At 36.3% G+C, this 13,523-nt stretch overlaps 1 protein-coding gene across 14 annotated transcripts in view; it reads left to right on the top strand.

The window, feature by feature from the left end:
* Positions 1 to 13,523, top strand: part of CNTLN (centlein) — a 181,667-nt gene that overhangs the window by 35,989 nt on the left and 132,155 nt on the right. For 13 of the 14 annotated variants that reach the window (XM_027910062.1, XM_027910047.1, XM_027910107.1 and 10 more), the window contains 3 exons: positions 3,813 to 3,947; positions 4,536 to 4,715; positions 12,856 to 12,989. In XM_027910062.1, the coding sequence (XP_027765863.1) occupies positions 3,813 to 3,947; positions 4,536 to 4,715; positions 12,856 to 12,989 (449 nt within the window). The remainder of the gene's footprint in view (positions 1 to 3,812; positions 3,948 to 4,535; positions 4,716 to 12,855; positions 12,990 to 13,523) is intronic. The other variant, XM_027910083.1, reaches the window with a different exon arrangement.

The following is a 13,523-nucleotide window of genomic DNA, read 5'->3' as shown; positions in this document are numbered from 1 at the left end:
ATTTTAAAAGTGGACTACAACACAGTGAAAACTTCTGATAAAGAGTGCAATGAAGAAAGTACAGAATATAGTGTTTATTTTTACCCTGATTCTTTCAGTAGTGGAAATCAAATGCATGTTCCATTGTTGCAGTCACAAAAGGACAACTTAATATTGTGTGCAGGGATCTGAGTTTTTTCATCAAGCACTTCAGCAACCAGTGTGTTGTTGCATTTGTATGTTGGTAGCATTGTTAGCACTGAAGGATATGTGTCAGCCTTGTATTTCTGGTAGATGTTTTCACTCTAGTTTGAGTTAACTTGTGAAGTAAAACCTGCTTTTATCTGCAATTTATGAACTCATGTAGAGGCAGGTATGCAATACTGATTTAGTAGTGCAGTCTGATCAGATTTTAAAGTATAGAGATAGGAGTTAGTTTTTTCCCTGCCTTGACCTCCAAAGTATAAAAATTTGGGGAATACTTAATGCAGTAATAGCAAATAGAGCTGTTGTTTCATAGTTCTTTCTGCATGCTTTTTATTTATCAGATTAAAAAAATCTTTTACTGAAGACTATAATTTCAGTGATTAGGTCTGCAACATCAAACAGTACATAACTTCTGGAAATTGTATGCTAACTCACATTGTTTTTGGAATCAGACTCCTAGTCTTAAGAAGTTGTTTTGGTTACCACCTTCCCTATCTCTATACTGTCTGAATTTGCTATGGATGAAAGTGAGGTTTTAATTTTAAAGCTTCTGTTTTATATCTGTTCACATAAAATATGGACAAATAATTTTAACATCCTAGTGCCATGAAAAGACTGAGGTACTCAGAACTAAGACAAAAAAGGGTTAATTTCTCCTTTCAGTTTTGATCTATCATTTTCATGCTTTTCTCTATTTGACTTAGTATGTTATTTTGCTTCCTCTTCAGATTGATATGAAGGTATTTAAAAAAGTAGTATTTTCCAGTAAACAATGTAACAATATTATGGAAGAAGAAAAATTGTATTGTGCTGTAGTTAAGAGATGCCATGGGAAAGAATTCTGGGATGACAGTCCTCTTAAACATCAAAAGGTCTGCTCCACCAGGTCACAGCATTTCTTTCTTTGTATGTACTGTCGCCTGCAGCACTTAGGGCTCCTGCTAAACAAAAGAGTAAAATCAGATTCTTTTGGTTTTCATTAGAGAAAATTCATGTCTAGAATAGAGTTTTCTTTCTTGGAAGTTTGTCTATGGAATAACCTTTGGAAGTGTACTTTAGCTGTTTTAGTTATCATAGAATCATAGAATCAACTACGTTGGAAAAGACCACCGAAATCATCAAGTGCAACCCTTGATCCAACACCACTGTGGTTCTTGAGCATGAAGGTGTCAAACATTTCTTTTGCCCTGTTGTATTTGAACAAGTACAACTGAGTCAACACGAAGTGTAAGCTGAGATTGTTTTATGTAGCATTATCCTGTCTTTATGGTATCTAACCAACACCAGTAGATACTGTGGGAATAGACGAATTCCTGGTGAGTGTTTTACCTGGTGAAATCTGTTAAAGTAACCTCATGTAGGAGGTTGCCCTGTATGTTGATCAGGTATGTTTTTCTTTCTTCTTGTTTCACTTCCCTATCAGAATAGGGTAGTCTTTTAGGAACACTGATTGTGTTCTCTGCTTAAGAAATCAGTCTTTACTCTCTTTCTCCTATTATACGAGTTAATTTGTAGGTTGAGGAAGCAATGTACAAAAACAGCTGCACAGGCAAGGGCAGAGGATAATTTATTTGTCTGTATCAGAAATTCTTTTCTATGACCCTTATTTTTGCCCAGTCATGGCTCCCAAGTAATACTTCTGGGTTTTTTCCCTTCTTCGTAAGAATGTGAAATGAGCAGATATGAGAGTAAAATTTCAATTCATTTAGAGGAAAAGATAAGAGCATGCAAAGTGGTAACCCAAGAAAAATACTTTGAAACATAACAGGATTTTTTTCTATGCAAGTGTAACTTACTTAGATAATGTTTCGCTTCTGCTGCAGTAGATGACTTTGTAGACTACTTTTGTGAGTTTACTGCTTAGTAATTGGTGTGGTGTATTTGCCTTTTGATTAATTTAAAGTATTAAGGGGGTCAGTTGTGGAGATAAGTAATTTGTGTGGAAGTCTGACTCAGGATAATCTGTCTGATTATCCTGAAAAGTATGCAGAGTAAGTAGTTTATTTCTGTTGAAAATTTAATCTCAGCAATACAGAGTAAACATTTGAAATAGTAGCACTTTGTACCTTCATGTTTCCATTCATCCTTTACATTGCTGGAAAGTATCCCATTCCAAAGAGAACCTAAATATCTTTGATTTCACATCACAAATATACATGTGCTTATCAGTTTTCGCACAGTAGATAATGAAACTAAATAGTAACATGATGTAGCTCTCACAAAGTAGATCCTTGAAGAGCTGGAGCTTTTGTAAGTGTGTGTATTTATGAATTTTTAGCTCAGAGCGAAGAGTGTCTTTCAGATAGGTGGAATTTTTGAGAGAGTGCTTCAGATACATGCTTTGTCTTGATAAATGTTAAACAAGTAGTGATGAGCTGGCAGGAAAACTCAAAGGAGCTGCTTACTCAGATTATGTGAGGATCGGGGGAGTGGGAGGGCAACACACAAAATAACCGATGCTTTCCATAGTGAAGTGGATTCATACCTTTTTAAAAATTCACCTAAATCATCTCTCAGCAGCAACTCTCAGTTCTTGCAACTGTAATAATATATCTGAAGCACAAATGTCTTGCATTTTGAACGGTGAAAGTATGACTTCAAATGTATTGTTTTGTTTTTTCCCAAAAAATTTTAATTTCTTTTCATGTTTTACATACCTGTGAATCAAATGTAACCTTTGAGCACCAAAAACCTTTACATATGTTATCAGCAATATTGTAGATTAATCTAGAGGTGTACCTCTTGTTGATAATTTTTTATATTTCTGAACACATTCATTTTAGCCTGTATGTTAAAGGCAGAGCAGTTACATTTTTGTCCCGACATGAAAGTTTAATCAGTTTTGTACTGCAGTTACAGTGTCACTGCTAGGAAAATGTTAGATTAATGCCCTTTGATTTAAGAAGAGGCAGGACAAAAACAGTATGTAGAATTAAAAATAGACTCCTGGAGAAGAATGAGGAGTTCTAATATGCATTTAAGAGTGAGGGTGTTTTAGTACAAATGTCATAGGAATAGAATGCAAGTATTTATCACAGAAACTTGAAGTTCTTTTTTTATGGCAGTGAGATTTTATCATATTTGAGTACATTGAACTGCTGTATGCATTGAGCAGTGTTGTATTATTTTCCTTGAGCTGCAAATTCAGCTAGACTTAATTCTCTCTTTGCGACTATTTTGTATCATAATCTTTTTGGTAGCTTCACTTAAAAACAATTTCTAATTACTATCAAAATTCTGGAGAATTTTGAACTCAGCTCTTTGGCTTGATTTTTCGTGTGCTAGAAGTTCAAGTTGAACAATGTTCATTTGTGTTCTAAATACATAAGCACAGATAAAACTTCTGCAAATGAGCTTCACTGAGTAATTTCCATTCAGTTCTGCACTTACTGACTTCCTTGTTCAGTAGCAGCAAGCTGTGGGGTTCCTCATTTATGTTACTGTGTCTTACAGTCATTTAGTTTTGAGTATGATTAAAGTACTAATGAAATTAAAACAATGCTGTAAAAACTATATATGTCAGATAGTTACATTTCATAGGTCTAAAACACAGGACATGCATCCCCTTTTGCAATTGCTTTTTGTCTATGAACACTTTTTTTTTTTTTTTTTTTTAATTTAAATAGAGACTCGCAGGACAGTGCCAGGAGATAAACAGCTTAATGCAGAGAAAAAATGCTGTGGAGGAGGAAAATGCCTATTTGAAGAATGAATTCAGTACCTTGAACCAGAAATTTAAAGATAAAAGCCAAGAACTTAAGGTATATTGACTTGTACATCGTTTCTTAAGATTGTAGCTTTGAAGCAGTTCTTTAAGCAATGTCAGCCTTTGTGGCACAGAAAGTGACAAGCTTGGAGAAAAAATTGCCTTAGGCCTTGCTGTACCTTACCATTTTCTCACATACCAGCTCTGAGGAAGATGCTTTAAAGCCAAGAATCCAAGCTTTATAACTTTCAGATAAATAGTTAATGATGGAAATGGAGCAAAGAAAGTAGGAGTGTGAAGATGTGGCTTCTTGTAATTAGATTCTGATGGGACTGGCATTATTAATTGATAAAGCCGAGGTCTGGGAGGATATGTCTGTGTGGGTCTCAAAAATAGCTGGGGACAGCATCAAAGGCAGCTTGATCAATTAATGGGCTCTTTGCAAATGTGTACTCATCAAAGCTGTCATCCAGCTAAAAAATATGACCCTTCCACCTGCATGAAAGAGGCCAATAAAAGTACACAGGTGACCTTGGCCATCAAATATAGAAGAAGCTGCTGTGAGGGTAAAACTGCACAGTTTATATTTGCTGATTAGTTCTCACTTTTTTTGTTTATCGGCCCTTGTGGTACTGTTCTACAGGACACTGAGGAGTGTGCACAGAAGAAGGAAGAGCAAAACAGACTGGTTATAAAAAACTTGGAGGAGGAAAATAAGGGATTAAATACATGCTGTGCTGACCTGCTAAGTGACCTGGAGAAACTGAGGAAGCAGGAGGCACAATGGAAAATGGAAAAATCTGGCAATGATGCCATAATAGAGGTATGAATTGGAATGGACTCCTGGATTATTACAGAATTACCTTCTCCAGACATTTCACTACAAGTTATTTTCTTTAAATAGCAAGTTATATATTCAAATCTATCAGTGGGGACTTGCATTCATTTACATTCCTTCACTTAAGACCCACAGCTTTTTAAAAATTGATGTTGCAAAGCAGGAATCTGACTTCAAATAGTAATCTTAAAATGTAATCATTAAAAAGTAAGAGATACTGCCCTTTAAGATAATAGATATCTATCTGAAATAATAAAAGCTTAAAAGTATTATCACGAATTTTTTCTTGATGTGTAATTTACTTACCTATAATTTTGTTGCGGTGTTCTTCATAATTGTTGTTTTGGAAGAACACTTTAAATTTTAAGAGTAATTTCAAATAAATTGTGTGCTTGCCTCCAAAGGTCTCCATTCTGTGAGAGAACTTATTATTGCTTATAATATATTAAAAAGTTATTTTCACTGTTTATGAGAAAACAAAAAAGAAAATAATTGAATGCATGGTATAGAATATTTTTTATTTAAATTATACTTTTTCTTGTTTGCTGGTGAAAATTGACTAGCATTTTTTTAAATTCCTCTAAGAAATAAACCACAAATATGGTATCTTAGTGTTTGACAGCTACTTATATATATCTAGGTATTTGATTCTTATTGTTTACATGACTAATTGTATACTTACAATGTTGTGTTCTTTTACATTATTGAAGTGCATTAATTGTAGTGACTATCAGTTGTTTTGGTGATGCTTCCAATTGTTGTGCTCATGGAAACCCTTTGTAAAGAGTTTCATTCAGATCTCTTAATATGGGAAGTAAAGTTCTTGCAAATTCCCTCCTTTGGAGAGTTATCATGAAAGGATTATGGGATTTGCAGGGCAAGAAATGGTTTGTTGATACTTGGGACGGAAGAATCTAGTGTGTGCTGAACCGATGTAATAATTTTCAAGTTGGCAAATGTAGTGCTTTTAATATTTGATAAATTACTAGAAATCTATTACCCATACCTTCAGTGAACACAGTCAGAGTCATTTTTATGTCTCTCTCTTCCTGGCTGATGAGGCACGCTTATGAGAGAAAAGTGTGTCACAGCCGGGTGATTGCAGGGATGGGAATTAGTAGCGTTGGTGTTTCAGAGTGGCGTTACAAGCAGGTCAAGGTGTTGTTTAGACTATGACAGAGGTTACTTCTGGGAATGGGTGTTGCCTGGGCCAACCAGGGATATCACACAGCTGGATTTGCTGTTTACAAACAAGGAAAAACTGGTTAAGAAAATAATAATGGCAGCCTGGGCTATAGTTACCATGAAGTTGTCAAGACCAAGACACTGAGACAATGAAGGAAGGAGAATAGCATAGAGCAGATCTGGAGGTGAGGAACAGAGTCTTAGCTTGTTCAGAGAACTGGTAAGTGGAATCCCATGAGAAGCAGCACTGAAGGATTAAGAACTCAGGAAAAAATATCAAGTCTTCAAAGACATCTGCCTCCAAGCTCACATATGGTCCACTCTGATGCTCAGGAAAACAAGTGGATATATCAGGAGACCAGTGTGGTTAAACAGAGTTAATAACCAGACAGACAGCAGGGTGGATGTGGAAAATAGTATTCAGGAAGTGAAATCTATACAGGAGGCGTTCAGAAGCATTGCCTTGGGCACTTGAGGGTGGTGGTAACCTACTTGCAGTTGACTTGCAAGTAATGACAGTTCTAACAAGAGTTTCTTGCACTATTTTATCAGTAAAAGGCAGAACAAGTAAAATGGGGACCTTTTTCTGAAACAGAATGATGACCTCGTGGCAGAATGTAATAGATAAAGCACAGGTACTAAATATCATATTTCCTTCAGTCTGTTCCAAGATGTCTCCAAAAGTTTGTACCTAGAGACAGGCTTCAGTGAGAAGTGCTAAGAGTTGATGTGTTGGAAGATACCTGAGAGAACTTAACTAGTACACATCTCTTGGACCACCTGAAAAGAACTGCATCCAAGGGTGCTGGGATATTTGGCTGATGGCACTCTCACACACTTGTCCTTCAAAAGTAGTAGAGAACTTTTATTGAGGGAACTCTCTGATAAAAAGGATAATCCAAGAGGAAGGGTTGGTTAGTCTCACTTCAGTCCCTGGGAAAACCACAAAGAAAGTCATCTTGAAAGTAGTTTCTGGGCATTAATGGAGAATGTGACCAGAAACAGTAATGGATTTACCAAGGCTCCTGAGCAATCTGATTGTCTTTTATATAAAATGATTGTGTCTGTGGACAAGAGGAGAACTTGGCTGTGATTGACCCTAACTTTAGCTAATATTTGACAATGCCTTGCTGTATGCTTTTACCCAAGTTAGGATGTTGTAGCTGGATAGGTGGACAACAACGTTTGAAGAAACTATTTGGATGTTTGGATTGAGAGAGCTGTAGTTTATGGGTTGTAATAGTCTGTAGTGGGGTGGTAAGTGGGGTATTGTAAGATCCATTCTGGACTTTTCTTGCTTAAAATCTTTATTAGTGACCTAGAAGAGGGAACAGTGGGTATGATCATGAAGTTTGCAGATGACACCAAACTGGGGGGAACTGGATGTGCTTGAAGGCACTGTCGCCATCTGGGGGGACCTTGACAGAACTGGTCCAATGGGAACCTTAGGCAGGACAACTGATGAGTCTTCCCCTGTGAAGACATAGTCCTGCAGCCAAACAGGGATCAGGGATTGGTCTGGGGAACAGCTCTGGGCAATGGCAGGTAACATGCTGCATCGGGGCCAGCCTCGTGCAACCAGGCAGCAATGAGGGCCAGCCATGAGAGGTATGAGAAGGGCATACCCCCAAGAACTCAACCCCCTCTGCTCAGTACTCTTGATAACACACTTCTTTTTGGGTACTGTTTTTGGTACCTTTGCAGTACTGAAAGACATCAGTAAACTGGCTGAAGGTGAGACAGTGGATCTGGAGACTTTACCTTTCAAGGAGAGGTGGTTGGATAGGCTGAATCAGCCAGGAGAAGGGATAACTCTGGGGCTGGGGCCACCCAGCAGCATCTCCAGCCCAAACAGAAGGGGTTGGAGGAGGTGCAGTCATTCTTTACATCTTTGTATGGTGGAGTAGTGAAAAGCAACACAAGCTGAAAGAGAAAAACCTGAGGCTAGAGCAAGGCTTTTTCCCAGGAGGACAGCCCAGGAGTGGGGTGGGGTCCCATGGAGGTTGGACCATCTCCATCCTTAGATTTCAACCCTTGACTTTGTACAACCCTGAGCAGCCTGGTTGTCCTCTGCCAGGTGAACCTGCTTTAGGCAGGGACTGTGACTTGAGACTTCCTGCAGTCTCTACCAGCCTGCATGTGTCCATAGGTCTGATGCCCCAAGCTTATGCTTCTACCCCCATTCCCTCCCTTGTTTTTTTTTCCCTATTGGGACATTAGGCAAGTGATTATACACCTTTGCTAGTGGACAGTTAGGTGAAGTTATCTAAAAAGACTACTGCAAGTATTGAGAAGCAGACTGAAATTATTGTCTGCAAGAGGGAAATGTTATATTTGACCTCTAGGAAGTAGAAATATGTTGTCTCATCATTTTTATAAACATTTTGTGCTATAATAATTTGTAAGAACTCACAAAGTTATTTTTATAGTTCATCACTGGTTTTGCATATATCCTTCTTGTAAATATTTTCTTGAAAATTTAAGTTTCAGTTTGAATTAGTTTCTTCCTCTGTTCTTGACATTCTTCATTTCTGTTTCATATGGAGTGCCAGATTGGCTTTTAACAATGATTATAAACAATAAAGTGTAATAATTTTCATCTCTACAGACGTCAAATATGACATTAGCACACTACACAATATTAAGTTCCAGTCGATGTTCTTATATATATACCCCGACATAACATGTCCCTATTGGTGTTCTCAAGTGATTGTAAAAAATGGTTATAGATGAAAATCATTTGAATTTAGAAGTGAAAGCTCCTCTGAAAGGCAGTTCTGCCTCTCAGCCTTGAGTTTAGGAATTGAATCAACATCTTTTTTTTTTTACATATTTTTTGTAGTAAATACGCAATTTAACAGTGTTGTAGATGATGTTTTATACAGACACTATGTTAGTCTCCTCTATCTGAAAGAATAAAATTAATTCTTATCAATATGACCTACCCCAACATTGTCTTTAAAATGTGTATTAGGTGATAGAAAGGCTAGATCTAAATAACAGACTACTCCTTTGAAAAAATGGCTGGCTCCCTGTTCAGAGAGTGAACTAAGTGTTACTAGCTCATTTTTTTTCAGTCTTTAAGTCATTTTCAATGCAGGAAAGTAATACTTCTCACTTTCAAAGACTGGTTGTTTTTCAAACCTACTATAATCTGAATTCAGGTATAAAATTCAACTTCTTAAAAATTGAGAGAGAGAAAAAGCTATGGCTAGTTTGTTGTTTTAAGGAGTCTTTCTTTTAATGTTTTGTTTCTTTTAACGTTTTTGTTCTTTTTAGCATGTGTCATATTAGCTGAAATCAGAGGTGAGCAGGGAGACATCTGATAAGGTGGCTAAAACAATGATAATAGTATTTTATTGTTCGTCTTTTCTGTATGAACCTTCATACAAATAAGGTTCAGCATGCAGAAAATTAATGTAGGACTTTGCTTTCTGCCTTAAAGTAGTTCTCGAGAACTTTTTGAGCTGCTTTTATGCTTCCCAGGGCTTGTATCAACCTTCTGTATCTCCCAAAAGTGCAGAACTGGAAAAGCTGTCAATCAGCGAGCTTGTGCATGTATGTGTCTCCCTGTCTAAGAATCAATTAGGCATTTGAGTTATTTTATTCTTTGGGTGAAGGTTACCTAAGGTGTTGTTTAATATTAAGAAAAATGTATTTTTTACCAAACTCAAGTCACAAAAAAACTTTTTGTGTAAATAAAAAAAGTCAGACTGTCAAATTTTAAGTGGAGGTGAACTGAAAGGTAGTGGAATTGCTTACTGGTTGGTTTTCGGTTGTTTTTAATTTCCAGTTAGCACAGTACTTTTAAAGTTTCCTAAAGTCTGAAGGTGGGAACTTCGAAAGAAACAGCAACTTCTGTCAAGAGGAGCCTGGGATTTTAATTCCAGGAGAGTTTTGTTGAAATGGGAGCTTGAAAAATTGCTCTCTTCTGTCATAATATATTATGGGGGAAAAAATGCCCATGAAAACAAAGCTACTGTCTTTGAAAGTGACTTTCGAAGGCTTTGAAGCTACAGGTAAAAAACCTAAGTGTTAATTCATAGTGAGTCTATAATGTACACAACTGTGCTGCCTCATGCCTTATTTTTGTTATGCTTTTCATGTTTGAAGTTCTTTTGAATTCACTTTTTCTTGTACTGTCTATATAAATAGGCATTTTCTTTCTCATATAACTGAATTATTTGATGTTTTGACTTATGTTTTAAATAGTACTGTTTAAAATATGCTTTAAAAGATTGAATTCTAAACAGTCAGTATGTACAATTGAAATGGACTTTAGTTTGAAAACCTAGATTATGAAAATTTCTGTTAGGTAAATTTTCAGTCTGCAGGTTTATGCAGTGAACCTTTTTGGCTACTATATCAACAAAAAAGGCAATTTAATGAATTCCTTGTGATGTTAAAAAGTGGAGATACTCAAAAATTTGAGTGTAAAAGATTATAGGTTATATCATGATTGAAAATATGACGTTGATGAAAAATTCAACATGCCCTGGCAATGTGTGCTCAGAGCCCAGAAAGCCAGTCACATCCTGGGATGCATCAAAAGCAATGTGGCCACCAGGTTGAGAGAGGTGCTTCTGCCCCTGTACTCTGCTATGGTAAGACTCCACCTGGAGTGCTGCATCCAGCCCTGAGGTCCCCCACATAAGAAGGACATGGAACTGTTGGAGCAAATCCAGAGAAGGGCTACAGGGCCAATAAGGGGACTGGAGCCACCTCCTCTATGAAGACAGAGTGGGAAAGTTGGGCTGTTCAGCTCAGAGAAGATAAGGTTGCCTGGAGACCTCAGAGCAACCTACCAGTATCTGTAAGGGGCCTACAGGGAAACCAGAGAGGGATTCTTCATCAGGAACTGTGACAGGACAAGGAGTAATGGGTAAAAATTGAAAGAGGGGAAAGTTAGGTTAGGTATTAGGAAGAAATTCTTTACTTTAAGGGTGGTGAGACACTGGAACAGGAAGTTGCGCAGGGAGGTTGTGGCTGCCCTAGGCATGGCAGTGTTCAGAGCCAGGCTGAACAGGGCTTTGAGCAACCTGGTCTAGAGAAAGGTGTCCCTGCCCACAGCAGGGGTGATTGGGATTAGGTGAATTTTTAAACCTTTCAACCCAAACTGTTCTATGATTCAGTCTTGGATTTTTGATTTCAGTATTCAGCACAGCTTTTGTATGTCAATTTATGATATCTCAGTACCTATGCCATTTGTATAACTGATTGTTCCCTATCCCTGATTTCATGTTTTGGTTTTTCAGTAATGCTCTCAAAAAAACTCAAGGTTTCAAAATACATTCAGAACATTGAATTGATTTATTTCTCAGTTGAAAGCAAAATCTGAAGTTGCATATGTCACAAATGAGGTGAAGTACTGAAAGATACTTTTAAAAATTTTTTAATTCTGTCATTAGATAACTTCTTAATTTGTATTTATGGCCAGATCGTTTGTTACCTATTCTTTTTGTTGTACTCTGCAATGGATGATGGGTACACTTCAAAAATTTCATGTGTTGATAGTGAACTATCTCCTATAATTCTGAAATCTTTCATTATTCAAGGAAAAATTAAGTCTTTCTACAAGTCTTTGAGATTGAATGATGGCTCATTACTTGGGTACATCAGATATATAGCTTGAGACTTATCAAGAAACAAACAGTTTTCCTATGTCATTCACTTGTGAATTTTGCTGTTTCCTCACATCCATGTTACTGTTGCTAGCAGGACATAATTCTTGTCCAAGTTCAAAGAATTCTATTGTAGTACTATTCTACACTTCTTAATATGTATAAGACATTTTTATGTTTAAAGAGAAACAATTAATTATTTACTTTTCAGTTATAAAAACATTTTTTATAACTTCAATATTTGAAGCATCATTGCTGAAAGGGAAAAAATGTGCATTTTTATCTCTTTAACTAAGTCTGTATGTAAATGGAAAACTATGGAAAACTAATATACTCTTGGCAGTAGATTAGGGATGCTATTCTACTATGGGGTTTTTATTTTAAATTATTGATGAATCCTGGAATATTTGCCTTACTGAGAACAAATTATTTCATCTGTGAGTAGTGTAATACCAAAGCAGGTCTAAGGCTGTTGCCACCTTCTGAAACTCCATTCTATATATTGCTGTAATATTTATGTTTCCATTCTTTCCTCAAAACACTTTGTGGAGAATAGTCATGCGAAACTTCTTAAGGACTGATATACTCTTCTGAAGGCACTCTAGCAAGGTTTACATAGAGATTGAGGTCTTGCTTGAGAGAATGAGGTCTTGCCTTGCTGCTATATTTCTCATATACACCTTCACAGTTTGCTAACTAACTTATGCAGCAAGGCTTATGATAAAAGGCAAACTCTTGCTTGGTTGCATTGTTTTCAGAGCACTTCCAGAAGTTTTCTTGTATGGTATTTCTTTCCTGAAGAAACTATTCCTTGCACTGAATTAGCAGTGCAAAAACAGAGCAAGATTTAAGCATTCTCAAAAATGAAGCTTATCTATGTTTTTTAGTTGATCTACACATTACTGTGAATTTTTTGAGAGTTTAAAACAATGAATGTATAGCTGCCTTTTTTTTTCTTTTTTTTTAAGGAGTTTCGCTTAAAAAACAATGTTTAATCCAATCAGTAATTAAATAGGGTACTATTGTTTTGCAAAGATTTGATTCAGGATTCTCCTTTCACATCCCGAAACAGAGTTAAGGGAAACTTCTTAAAGAACAGATGGCCAACTAAAATTTGAAATACACCTTTTTTTTTTCTGGTATTTCACATTTTTCATATATACACATATGCACATATATATATTTGCTTAGACCACAGTAAATGTATTCATGTATGTATGTGCACAGCCATATATCTGCATTTATAGATAACATGCATAGTAGATTTTAACTATTTCCTATACATTATCTTTAATGCATTTAAAATGCTTTCTTTGCAGAATTTGAAAACTGATATAGCAGAGGCAAGAGAACAAATAGAAGAGTTACGCAGTGTATGCGGTAACTTGTCGTCTCAGGTAGCTGTGAGACAGGAAGAACTCTTCCAAAAGGATTGTGTTGTGATCAAAGCTAAGTAAGTATTTCATAATTTCATTACCTTCTTCTCAAAAAGGCTACTGTTCCACTTACGAAGCAGTGTCTTGCATTATAAGTATTTTTGTGCAACGATGTATTTTGACATCATTCTCTTCCACAAGATGTAAGGCTTTTGGAAGATTAGCAGTATATGTAGACTCACTCTATATATTTTGACACTTGGTCCATTTTACCAGTTTTTGAGTAGGTGTAGACTTGTACACCTCTGTAATTAGCATTGGGTCAGAGAACTAACAATCTCTACTGAAAGTAACAAAATAACAATATGATTAGTGACATAAATATTAATTAGAGAGGCTAAATGCCCTAAACTTGAAAAAGCTTTTACCTAAGTTTAACTTTCTAATGAGAGTCAAATCTGACAAGTCAGCAAAAATCTACATAGGCCTGTGCTAAAGGTTTAAAGTGAAGTGATTTAAGCTTTATCTTAGGTCTCACACACTATTTCTTTACACTGAATCTGTAAGATTAGTAATGTGTTATTTGAGTCTTGGAAAAGAAATGAAGAACA

This window comes from Empidonax traillii, unplaced genomic scaffold (assembly GCF_003031625.1).
Source record: "Empidonax traillii isolate 1590-97213 ecotype Southwest subspecies unplaced genomic scaffold, ASM303162v1 scaffold28:size2823434, whole genome shotgun sequence".
Taxonomy (NCBI): domain Eukaryota; kingdom Metazoa; phylum Chordata; class Aves; order Passeriformes; family Tyrannidae; genus Empidonax; species Empidonax traillii.
This window is presented reverse-complemented; position numbering and strand designations above follow the sequence as displayed.